The following is a 13,352-nucleotide window of genomic DNA, read 5'->3' on the forward strand; positions in this document are numbered from 1 at the left end:
ACATAACGACTAACACAAATACACACGTGCCAATTTAATCCCACTAAATTTAGCAAATTAACCTAGTTTGATTTTTAAGTATGACCAGTCAAATGTATTCCCATAAATGAATAGGCTAAAAAGCATTGTTTTGCAATGGAATTCTACCTTTTCTCCTGGACAATTGGTCGGCACCCATGTTTATTTATCGTCTTTTAGCAGCTAACAGAAACGCTGACACACACACATCCCTCACCATTCCTCTTCTTTGTCTCTCCTTCTTAGATTGATGAGGATCCCAGTTTGATTCCTGAAGCCACCCAAGGAGGGACCTTCGACTTTGACCCCGCCTCCAGCCTGCAGAAGGAGTTCAAGTTCTAGGAGCCAATCCATCCAGCTTCACTAGTACTGTCTAACCAACCCCAGACATTCATCCATCTATCTCTCCTCCTATCTGGCAACCTAATACAGAAGGATTGAACCCACCTACTACCATCACTATTACTCCAACATGGCAACCCACCTTGCGATTGAAGGATTCACCCACCAACTCCACAATACGCCACCTCTGCACTGAAAAGGTTACTTAAAACTACCACCTGCCACCACAACCTGGCAACCCAATACAAACGGGTCCAGGTAATGAATCCAGCACCAGTACAATCTGGCCACCCGTGTGGGGAGGATCTCAGGCAGTCTTAGCAAATGCTTTGAAATGTCACGTGAAAATCACAAAGGAAGAAAAAGCCTTTTGAGGCAATATTTTTGAATTGCCAAATGTCACAACTACACACTCGCACAAAAACACACAGTTGAAGACACTTGGGAATAGTTTCTTTGCATATTTGTTTTAGAAAACAATATCACGATACTGCGGTATTGGAAAGGATACTGCGGTATCGGAAAGGATACTGCGGTTTATTTTTGTGCTTCACCTCTGGATTGTCCCCTGGTCGTGGACCTTTGCTCGCTCTCCCTCTCCCTTGATGTCCGAGTGCCCCCAATTAAAGATGTTTACCTCAGAGCGAAACCATGAACAGGCATGGACCCTGTCCTCGTCCCCAAAGTCCTAGGACAGGAAGAGGCGGGATTAAGGCAGGGAGAGGTTTTTAGGCAGACTGACGAGATTTTGACTCACATTATTTTATTTTTTGCTTTTGACTTCTTGAATCATGAGTTATGGATTTTTATTTATAAAAAATACATGTAATTAAAAATATATATAATGCTGCAAAACTGGTTCGTATAAGTATATAATTGTTTTGCAATTTTGCTCTAATTCAGGGGAGAGCAAAATAAAAAAGCTTAATTTTGAGAATGGTAGAGGACTAGGGCCCAAAAGCTCATTTTAACATGGGCAACTCCATTGAAGACTTTCACCATTTTAAACCAAGATGGTGGATAAATAAAGATGGGTCACTCAGGCTGTTTACCATTGGAAAAAATGTAATGGGGTGGCTCTCCCATAGACACCAATGCGTAGCAGCTGAGTCTGGTCTACTTCGTTCATTGACTGCCATTGTAAAAAGAGAGAGTGGGATGTCTCGCTTCTAGTCAACTGGGTGGGACTTCTTATTGGTTAAGGAAGGCTCACATAATTCCATCTAGGTCATCAGCCAATGAATTCTACTCGTGAGTAAACATTCCATAACTGCAGGTGGCAGCCAACCTTGGCCGCATACCTGTTCAAACAACACACCACAGGTGGCAGTATGCACCCCTTTAGTTTGTTTACAAACTCATAGAAGTATTAGAAAATGTACTACTTCAAAATGGAGATGGCCTCAATGGCGCTGCCCATTCTCTCACAGACGCCATAATGGGACCGATGCAATGTCCACGAGGAAAACACTGTAGCCCTGTTTCCCAGAGGACATGAAATCCTGCTGCAGAAGTGATGTCACTTCCTGTGGAGAGCAGGTAGTGATGGCATAGGTCTCGCAGACATTGCTTGCATTAACTAATGGTTGTGTGCCACGTCATCGACTGAAAGATTGCTGTAACATGAGTTGGTTAGCTGATATGTAAAATACCTATCCAGACTTTGTAAGATCATCAGAAACACCTGGTCAGAAGAACACACAACAGAAGTCCAACAGAAGTTGGAACTCCAACAGAAGAGTTGACTGAACTAAAACAAACCTATATTTGGCAACAACAAAAAAAAGTATTACCTCATTCTTATAAAAAATGTGTTATATTTTATGTTGAACTAGAAAAGATTGCAAGGTTTGTCTTTTTCTGATCCAGGTATAGAAAATCACTGAGGCCTCTAGTGGCTAAAGGTCATATTAGAATGAGCAGAGCCATTGAGGGCTTGCGCAATTTTAATGTAGTCAACTGGGTGGAACTTCCAACTTCATTGGCTAAGCCCTCCTGGTGACCCTGTTGGAGTAATGTCCAACTGGGTCATCAGGAGGGATTTGCCATTTTGAAGAAGAAAATTGACTACTTTTTTAAAAATGGAGATTGCCTCAATGGCGCCCCCCGGCCGCCGCCGTCCAGGAGTCCCCTATCTCTAGGTCAAGTATGTGGAGCCTCCAGGTTTACTATTTTAACTTGTAGATTTTCTTCTGTCTTATGCACATGTCTGAGTATTAATTCTTCCTCTCTTCCTGCCGGAAAGAAGACCGGACTAACAGAGGATAGAACACGACCTCTGACCTATTCAGAACTTTATTTGTATTTTTTTAAATGAGGTCACAGTTCATAAGCTTCCTGAATGTGTATCTCTCTTAAACTCGTCTCTTGAGAATATATAAATATATATTTCCATAAAGCCTGTACAAAGCTGCTGCAGCTGAAGTCATTGTTGAAACGGACTCACTCTGCAGAACGATAACATTGGCTACTTATTGTCAAAGACTGACGGGGAGGTTGTTCCGTTTTTCATTTTCATTCAAATGGTTTTAAAAAAAAATTATAATGGGTTGTGATGACATGCTGATGAACCTGGTACAGTTATGTCTGTCTGTAGGGACAGACTGTGTCTTTGTACCGTCCAAGAGCCAGTCCGTTTGTTTCCAGGATCTAGGAAGTGTGAGGGCTAACACAAACCCCTGGTCCCTTGTCTGGACTTGTGTTCCTCTGTTATGGCCCATTCAAACAGCGCACAAAAAAAGCCGGGAAGGATTTGTAAGGAGCGGGTTTGGGAGAGGGGGGGTTTTCAAAGCAGCCCAGGCTTGTTTTGGACTAATTGTTTTACTGATGAACTAAACCCTAGAGGGTGTCGTGAACTATCCCTAGACGGACCGAGCCACTTTAAAGAATTACAATTTCGTTGTCTTGTATCAGAAAACGATACAAGCTTATGTTTGTTGCAAGATTTTTACTTGCCAGAGAAAGTTGTTTTTAAAGAACTTAATAAAATGTCAGTGTTTTGGCCTTAGTTTCATTTATACATTTTAGATAGTAGAATTCACTTTTAAGGTGGCTTGCTGATGCTTTCAACTCTTGTGCACATTAAAGACGTGAGTGGAAATTCATTGTGCCTTTCTTGTTTTTAATTTCTACGAAACAAAAAAAATTCTCAACGACAAATGTACTAATGAAAAAATAAACAAAATGCTAGAAGCTGTTGGAGCATCCAGAATGGGAGATGTTCTTGTGGTGTCTCTCATATTGCTGGAGTCTGCCACTAGAATAGTCAATGCTGCGCTCTGCTGAAGAGAGCGATTTGTTCTACTCCTATTTTGTTGTTTGATAATTGTAACCCATTTTGACATATCACTCCTCCTTCCACCTACAGTGTCTCAAAGCATTCATACCTGTTTCAAAATGGATTAAATCAACAACAACATTTTCACCCATCTACACACAATACCCTGTAATGACCAAGACAAGGAAATACTATAATCTAATTTACAGAAATATTCACACCCCTGAGTGGTTATGTTAGAAACACCTTTGGCAGAGATTACAGCTGTGAGTTACAGCTGTGTCTTTCTGGGTAAGTCTCTTAAGAGATTTTCACACCTGGGAAGTGCGACATTTGCCCATTATGCTTTTAAAAATTCTTTATTCTGTCATTGTTTGTTGGTCATTGCTAGACAGCCATTTTCAAGTCTTGCCATAGATTTTCTAGCTGATATAAGTCAACTGTAAGTAGGTCACTCAGGAACATTCAATGTTTTCTTGGTAAGTTACTGCAGTGTACATTTGGCCTTGTGTTTTAGGTTATTGTCCTGCTGACAGGTGAATTTGTCTCCGTATCAGCTGTAAAGCAGACCGTGATGTTGGATTTGCCCCAAACACAACTTTTATCGAAATGAAGTTCATTTCTTTGCCACATTTTCCACAGTTTTACTTTAGTGTTTTATTGCAAACAGAATGCATGTTTTGGAATATTTTTTATTCTGTACAAGCTTTCTCCTTTTCACTGTCATTTAGGTTAATATTGTGGAGTAACTACGGTGTTGTGGATCCATCCTCAGTTTTCTCCTATCACAGCCATTCAACTGTGTTTTATAGTCCCCATTGCCCTCATGGTGAAATCCCTGAGCGGTTTCCTTCCTCTCCGGCAGCGGAGTTAGGAAGGACGCCTGTATCTTTGGTTGTGCATTGATCCACCATCCAAAGTGTAATATCTTCCCCATGATCAAAGGGATATTCAATGTCTGCTTTTTGTTTTACCCATCTACCAATAGGTGCCCTTTGCGAGCCATTGGAAAACCTCCCTGGTCTTTGGTTGAATCTGTTTGAAATTCACTGCCAGACTGAGGGACCTTACAATTATCTGTATGTGTGGGGTACAGATGTGGTAGTCATTCAAAAATCAAGTTAAACACCATTATTGCACACACAGTGAGTCCATGCAACTTCTGTGACTTGTTAAGCACATTTTTACTCCTCAACTTACTTAGGCTTGCCATAACAAAGGGTGTGAATACTTATTGACTTGACATTTCAGCTTTTAGGTTTTAAAGAATTTGTAAGAATGTCAAAACAATTCCACTTCGACATGATGGGGTATTGTGTCTAGGCCAGTGTCACAAAATCAACATTTTAATCTGTTATATTCAGGCAGTAACACAACAAAATGTGGAAAATTCCAAGGGGTGTAAATACTTTGAAGACACTACATTCACCTCACCACAAACAAACCTGTCAATGCCACATTCTGCTAATCAATCAGGGGATTATGATTATGACATCACTTCCTCTCATCTCATCCTCTGTACTACTGATCCTAACCAAAATAAATGTGCTGTTAGCCATTGGATCCTCACTGCTGCAAGCTTTCTGATTGGTACAATAACATCAAGGTGTATTGTCTGTCTGGAAAAATTGGTGAGAGATTCTTATTCCTAAGGAAGTGACTCTGCTCTCATGTATGTGATTTAGAGTTGCTGTACATGGTACCTGGATAAATATACCTGACACATTTGCTCTCAAATACTTAAGACCAATTAAAAAGTAATCAGCTTTACTGAATATACAACTAAAGGTTCTATTTTAATGTAACTGTATATCACCAATCCCTTCAGTCTGGTAGTGTCAACACTTCAATCTGGAGTAGTAACCATTGATTTCACTTCCAGGGAGAAACTAGAACCAGCAGGACTGTGGCTAAATAAGGAGACCACCTTGTGGTATAGAAGGATACTGCATCTTCTGTCAATTGTAAAAATGAGTGGCACTTGTGGCATTGCTGTGGGGGAGATTAGTTTAATGTAAAATACATGTCATTGTTACAGTGAGTGTAAAAACAGGTGGATGATCTAATTGGGTTTTTGTCCTTTTGATAAAAGTAGCCATTTAATTCCAATCTGCGATTCTCAAGTCCCATTGAATAGTTTCCTTCATAGTGAATGTCACAACTGTTTCTATATTCAAATAACCTACTGGCATGATGCATACTGTGAGACATAGGGCTAGTTAGTGATAGGAGCACAGTTAGCTTATGAAAAGCCTCACAGGTTCCCTTTTCTCCAAATGTGTGTGTGCCTATTCTTTACCTGTTTGTATATGAGAGCCCATTCCTTGTGCATTGATCTGTGTATTTGCCAAAGTTTTCCATATATCCTTGTGTGTCTGAGTTCTCCCTCAGCGCTTTTTGATGAGTGTGGCCAAAGAGTCCAGGGCCTCTTGGAGCCCCAGGCCGTTGTGAGCGCTGCACCCCTGCACCTCCCAGTCTCTATCCCAGCACTGCCCCAGCCCCAGCCCGTCCGTCACCTCCTGGAGCCCCATCGCCTCTGGGAGGTCCATCTTATTAACCAGCACCATTAGGGGGACCCCCCTCACCCTCTCATCCCCCAGCACTCTCCCCAACGCCGCCCTTGCCTCCCCGATCCGTACCCGGTCTACCCCGTCCACCATAAACAGCAGGGCATCGCATTCCTCCATGTGGTCTCCCCACTGGGCACGCATGCCCCCCTGGCCCCCTATGTCCCACACGGTCAGCTCCGGGCCAGAGTCCAGCTCCAGCGAGCCCACGTTGAAGCCTACGGTGGGGGTGGTGTGCGCCAGCTCGCCCCTAATAAGGCGGTGGAGGAGGGTGGACTTCCCCGCCCCGTCCAGGCCCACTAGAACCACTTTGGCCATGTGGCTGTGAGACTGTCTGCACAGGGCCAAACCCATGTCAGACAGGACTTTGAGGTTTTTATGAAAGATGAAGGTTTCTGCAGATCTGTGATGGTTGGAGTCCATCTAAGCTTGTCCTTTAATAGTCCAATGAGTGGAGCAGATCAGTTAAACATCAAGACTTAGAAATGAATCATCACATCTTCAGTTATCAGCAAGGTCCTGATTCCTCTTTATCGTGTTGGTCTGTGAGTATGTAATCCAGCTGCTTGCCATTACACCCGTTGTGCTGAAATGGAGGCTCCTACAGCACAGCTGAATGTCACTGAACAGTCATAACCAAGTGAGATATCATCTAGTTATTTTCATGTGTTTGCATGCAGCTTTCTAAGCCAGAGCTAGCTCCCATTGGACTAATCAACCCAGCTGACTGGGATCTCAATCACTGGGGATGGTAACCATGGCTCTGGGTTACACCTGTGGCAGCTAAATAATTCAATTAGTTGATGAGAAGTTGATTGTGGGTAGTTTATTTTCAGAGCTACTAAAATCAGAAATGGGAAATGGAGGTGCAATTTGCTGACATGAGCGGCAACAAGATGTGTTAAACATTCTTGTTATCGGACCTCCCGGGTGGCGCAGTGGTCTAGGCTCTGGGTTCGCGCCCAGGCTCTGTCGTAGCCTGCCGTGACCGGGAGGTCCGTGGGGCGGCGCACAATTGGCCTGGGTTAGGGAGGGTTTGGCCGGTAGGGATATCCTTGTTGTGTTTCGGAGGACGCATGGCTTTAGACCTTCGTCTCTCCCGAGCCTGTAAGGGAGTCGTAGCGATGAGACATGATAGTAACTACTAACAATTGGATACCATGGGGGTAAAAATCAAACATTCTTGTTATCAAACAAACAGAAGGGCACAGCCACTCTGACCAAGGATCTGTATTAAATGTACCTCTGTTCTGACCCTAGATTAGAGTGAATAGAACAGGAAACGCCCACTGAATAAACTGGGTTGTGAACGGAAACTGCTATATTGTCACTGATCCCTCCGGAACTTTCATTACGCACACCTGTCCCCTATTCCCACTGATTAGTACATGTATAAGTGTGCCCTTTGGTTTCCATTGGGCTGTCGACCTGTGTTGTGTGTTTTGAGCTTTCGTGCCCTTGTGGATTGCGCAGGTTATTACGGGTCTCGTCCCGTGTGTTAATCATTGTGCGTGTGTATTTATGCTCTTTTGTTTGGGTTTCAACCCTGTGTTTTGTGTACGTGTTTGTTTGATCTTCATCCCTGTGCCTTTACACGGCTCGCCGTAATTTGGGCTAAATGAAAACCCTATTACGCATTCCTGCGCCTGTCTTCCAAATCTCTTCATGTGAACGTGACATGTACTTAACGAACAGTTGAAAAACAGGGAGGTTGTGGGTTGGGGAACGCTGTTAACATGGCCACTGCCCTTTAAATACGTCACTCATCGCTTCAACCCACACCTTGCTACAGCCACGGAACGGGAGCAAACGTATCTTAAAGTCTGTTAGAGTACGCAAGAGAACGTTTTGAGGATACGTTCAGTACAAAACATTCCACAAAGTAGCAAATGTTCAAGCTTACTGAACAAACCTCTAACCCCCCATGATTAACTGAGTGATCAAGAGAGAGAGATCAGGCTTCTTGCAAAACCCGATTTATGAGGATTATGGCATCATTCATGTTTGGGGGGTGTTTATTTTATGGTCGCTGCGCAGCTGTGCACGACTCCATCACCGTCATTGTTTGCAGACGACACGACGGTGGTAGGCCTGATCACCGACTACAATGAGACAGCCTATAGGGAGGAGGTCAGAGACCTCTCCCTCAAAGTCAGCAAGGCAAAGGGGCTGATTGTAGACTACAGAAAAAGTAGGGCCGAACACGCCCCCCTTCACATCGACAGGGCTGTAGTGGAGCAGGTTGAGAGCTTCAATTTCCTCGGTGTCATTACAGAAGGTAGTGCATACGGCCCAGTACATCACTAGGGCAGTGGCCTCTATACCAGGCGGTGTCAAAGGAAGACCCTAAAAATGTTCAGACTCCAGCTAGTCAAGTCATAAACTTTTATCTGCTACAACACAGCAAGCGGTACCAATGTACCAAGTCTAGAACCAACAAGACCCTGAACAGCTTCTACCCCCAAAACATAAGACTGCTAAATAGTATGTCTGGGTAGCTAATGGTTAACTATTGAACTATCTGCTTTGACCCTTCGTGCTGCTGCTACTGTTTTATTATCTATCCTGTTGCCTAGTGACGTTATCCCTACCTATACAGTATGTACATATCAACCTCAACTACCTCGCAGCACTGCACATCTACTGGCTACTGGTACTCTGTGTATATTGCCATGGTAACACTCTTATTGTTGCAGGTTAATACTGTTGTATTATTCCTCTATTTTCTCTCTCTCTCTTTACTTTGTTGGGAAGGACTGTAAGTAAACATTTGACTGTTAGTCTACACACCTGTTGTTTACCAAGCATCTGACTATATGTATCTGTGTGTTTTTGTTGATGTTCTTGAAAAAAATGATTCAATTTCGATTTATGCCAAAATGATCTAGACTTGTGTCTAGTGTTTGTCAGGCCAGACAGTGCTCTAGTGACCTTCGCCCTATTTATTTCATAGGAAAGCGACTGTCTCTGCAGCTCTGAATTCAATTGGTCTTTTGGTCTCTCACTTCCGGACACTCTGCATTAAAACAGTATCAAGTTTTTTTTTAACCTATGTCTCAGGTCACCTGATTTAGAATTGAACACAGGTAAGGTCAGTGTTTCACAATCCATTCCTCAGCTTGCACATATTTGTTCTAGCCCAACACTAACCCACCTGATTCAAATAGGACTTGGTGATTAGTTGGGTTTGTGCTAGGTTAGAATGAAAATGTGGACAAATTGGACATTTTGACCTAGGATGAGCTACTTCTGTACTGCTTAGCAGACTTGCCAAATATCAGAACTCAAAATCAAACTGATCATGCAATGTAATATGCATTTGATGTATTTTGGACACTTTTGGGGGGACCAAATTTGGTATATAGCAGCTATAGTTTCACATTTTCAAACAATATATTTTCAAGACTCGTGCTCAAACAATATGGCCGCTATGAGCTTGCATGAATGATTTTTCCTATCCAACAGTGCCACCATGTGACCAAACTGAATTATACTTTACAGGTTAGCTAGACTCATCCCTGAGCATGTGTGCCAAATTGCATCACCCTGAGTACAACAGATCAAGAGATATAAGCATCTGTCAATTATAGCGCCACTGTTGTAATGTGTACTGCCCAGTACATCACTGGTGCCAAGCTTCCTACAATCCAGGACCTACAGTTGAAGTCGGATGTTTACATACACTACATACACATACACTCATTTTTCAACCACTCCACAAATGTCTTGTTAACAAACTATAGTTTTGGCAAGTCGGTTAGGACATCTACTTTGTGCATGACACAAGTAAGTTTTCCAACAGTTGTTTACAGACATATTATTTCACTTATAACTCACTATCACAATTCCAGTGGGACAGAAGTTTACATACACTAAGCTGACTGTGCCTTTAAACAGCTTGGAAAATTCCAGAAAATTATGTCATGGCTTTAGAAGCTTCTGATAGGCTAATTGACCTCATTTGAGTCAATTTGAGGTGTACCTGTGGATGTATTTCAAGGCCTACCTACCACATTCATCTGTACAAACAATAGTATGCAAGTATAAACACCATGGGACCACGAAGCAGTCATACTGTTCAGGAAGGAGACGCATTCTGTCTCCTAGAGATGAACGTACTTTGGTGCGAAAAGTGCAAACCAATCCCAGAACAACAGCAAAGGACCTTGTGAAGATGCTGGAGGAAACGGTACAAAAGTATCTATATCCACAGTAAAACAAGTCCTATGTCGACATAACCTGAAAGGCCGCTCAGGAAGGAAGAAGCCACTGCTCCAAAATCGCCATTAATTTAAAAAAGCCAGACTACGGTTTGCAACTGCACATGGAAACAAAGCTTGTTATTTTTGGAGAAATATCCTCTGGTCTGATGAAACAAAACTGGAACTGTTTGGCCATAATGACCATTGTTATTTTTGGAGGAAAAAGGAGGATGCTTGCAAGCCGAAGAACACCATCCCAACCGTGAAACATGGGGGTGGCAGCATCATGTTGTGGGGGTTCTTTGCTGCAGGAGGGACTGGTGCATTTCACAAAATAGATGGCATCATGAGGTAGGAAATTGTGGATATATGGAAGTAACATCTTAAGGCATCAGTCAGGAAGTTAAAGCTTGGTTGAAAATGGGTCTTCCAAATGGACAATGACCCCAAGCATACTTCCAAAGTTGTGGCAAAATGGCTTAAGGACAACAAAGTCAAGGTATTAGAGTGGCCATCACAAAGACCTGACCTCATCCCTATAGAAAATGTGTGTGCAGAACTGGACAAGCGTGTGCGAGCAAGGAGGCCTACAAACCTGTCACAGTTACACCAGCTCCGTTAGGAGGAATGGGCCAAAATTCACCCAACTTATTGTGGGAAGCTTGTGGGAGGCTACCCAAAACGTTTGACCCAAGTTAAACAATTTAAAGGCATTGTACCAAATACTAATTGAGTGTATGTAAACTTCTGACCCGCTGGGAATGTGATGAAAGAAATAGAAGCTGAAATAAATAATTCTCTCTACTATTATTCTGACATTTCACATTCTTAAAAGAAAGTGGTGCTCCTAACTGATCTAAGACAGGGAATTTTTTACTAGGATTAAATGTCAGGAATTGTGAAAAACTGAGATTAAATGTATTTGGCTAAGTTGTATGTAAACTTCCCGGCTCACTGACTTGGTACCGGTACCCCTGTATATAGCCTTGTTATTGTGTTTATTTTTATGATTTTAATTTTTTTTTTACTACCTCTGCCAATGAGGTCATCTGTACTGAACAAAAATATATAAACAACATGCAACAATTTCAAAGATTTTACTGAGTTTCAGTTCATAAGGGAATCAGTCAATTTAATAAATTCATTAGGCCCTAATCTATGGATTTCACATGACTGGGCAGATGTGCAGCCATGGGTGGGCCTGGGAGGGCATAGGCCCACCCACTTGGGAGCCAGGCCCAGCCAATCAGAACGAGTTTTTCCCCACAAAAGGACTTTATTACAGACAGAAATACTCCTTAGCACCCCCCCCCCCCTCTAAATGACGTTGGAGGTGGCTTATGGTAGAGAAATTAACATTACATTCTGGCAACAGCTCTGTTGGATGTCATGCAGTCAGCATACCAATTGTACACACCCTCAACTTAAAACATTTGTGGCATTGTGTTATGTGACGAAACTGCACATTTTAGAGTGGCCTTTTTGTCCCCAGCACAAGTGCACCTGTGTAATGAACATGCTGTTTAATCAGCTTCTTGATATGCCACACCTGTCAGGAGGACGGCTGGGTCACGGTTGCTTTGACGAGTGTCTGGTTCCAGTTTTGATTCCATTCCAACAATCAGTCATTTATTTCTATGACTATGACATGACTATGCCAATTGTATGAAGTGCCAGTTGGCCTTTCTCAATATGACCCCAGACTGCTGAACCAATAAAAAGACACTGACCAGCTCAGTACAGTGTTCCTTATTGGACCCAGTTCTGAAGGCCACTTTACCTCAAGGGCAGAACACCTTTGATCAGTTAGATCAGTGGTCCCCAAACTGTGTGGCACGAGGGGTTGACAGGGGGGGAGCAGTGGTCCCCTCCTTGTACTTGAAGAATTAAGGTCACTAATTAGTAAGGAACTCCCCTCACCTTGTTGTCTAGGTCTTAATTGAAAGGAAAAAACTAAAACCTGCAGACTCACTGGGACCTCCGTGGAATGAAATTTGACACCCCTGGGTTAGATGAAAGCTCAGTGGGCAGAGGTTAGTGACAGTTCAGTGGTTGGAGTCCAGGGCTGCGTTCAGCACGGAAAAAGTGTGCAGTTTTCAACTAAATGGAAAACGTTGATGTTCTGAATGACCAGTTGAAAATGGGGAGGAGTTGGGTTTGTGCACCTCTGCCCTTTTAAATAAGTCACTCATTGCTTCAAGCCACCCCCAGCAAACGAGCAAACATACTACAAAGTCTGTTCCAGAATGTTGAAGAACGTTTTGGGGAAAGGATTCCTTCCGTACAAACCGTCACTCAACGCAGCAAACGTTTAATCCAACTGAAAACATGCTAAAATAGTGTACTTGACTTCCAGTAGTTCCCAAATGAACCGACATATGCAGCGTTTACCTTTAATCCAATGTCCTGGAAAGCTGCTTGTCTACAAACATGATTGAATCCCAATCAAAATATGAGCGTGGATTGGATTGTGTTTGGACAGACAGCCCAACTTGTATATTTTTTTCACTAATTGCTCTTTTTACCAATCACATCAGATATTTTTCAGAGCTTATATGATTGGCCTAAACACCAGGTTTACAGTGGTGGAAAAAGTACCCAATTGTCATACTTGAGTAAAAGTAAAGATACCTTAATAGAAAATGACAAGTGAAAGTCACCCAGTAACATACTACTTGAGTAAAAGTCTAAAAGTATTTGGTTTTAAATATACTTAAGTATCAAAAGTAAAAGTATAAACCAGTTCTAATTCCTTATTAAGCAAAGAGCACCATTTATGTTTTTGGACAGATAGCCAGGGGCACACTCCAACACTCACAAACTCTTTGTAAATTATGCCTGTTTAGTGAGTCCGTCAGATCAGAGACAGTAGGGATGACCAGGGATGTTCTCTTGATAAGTGTGTGAATTATACAATTTTCCTGTCCTGCTAAGCATTCAAAATGT

General features: G+C 42.5%; 2 protein-coding genes across 4 annotated transcripts in view; one reads left to right on the plus strand and one right to left on the minus strand.

Moving 5' to 3' along the window:
* LOC139404733 (importin subunit alpha-4-like) overlaps positions 1-3,464 on the plus strand; it is a 28,379-nt gene extending 24,915 nt beyond the window's left edge. For 2 of the 3 annotated variants that reach the window (XM_071147348.1, XM_071147354.1), the window contains exon 17: positions 265-3,464. In XM_071147348.1, coding sequence (XP_071003449.1) covers positions 265-360 — 96 coding nt within the window. In that variant the 3' untranslated portion in view covers positions 361-3,464. The remainder of the gene's footprint in view (positions 1-264) is intronic. The other variant, XR_011633848.1, reaches the window with a different exon arrangement.
* A 2,560-nt stretch (positions 3,465-6,024) lies between these two features.
* LOC139406148 (ADP-ribosylation factor-like protein 11) lies at positions 6,025-6,558 on the minus strand. The gene has a single exon (XM_071148633.1). The coding sequence runs from the start codon at positions 6,556-6,558 to the stop codon at positions 6,025-6,027; it is 534 nt and encodes a 177-aa protein (XP_071004734.1).
* Between the last annotated feature and the right edge of the window lie 6,794 nt (positions 6,559-13,352).

Source organism: Oncorhynchus clarkii, chromosome 3 (genome assembly GCF_045791955.1).
Source record: "Oncorhynchus clarkii lewisi isolate Uvic-CL-2024 chromosome 3, UVic_Ocla_1.0, whole genome shotgun sequence".
Taxonomy (NCBI): Eukaryota; Metazoa; Chordata; class Actinopteri; order Salmoniformes; family Salmonidae; genus Oncorhynchus; species Oncorhynchus clarkii.

What these genes read in the sequence shown, in the direction of transcription:
- LOC139406148 (XM_071148633.1), bottom strand. Translation starts at nt 6,558, where the DNA reads ATGGGTTTGGCCCTGTGCAGACAGTCTCACAGCCACATGGCCAAAGTG.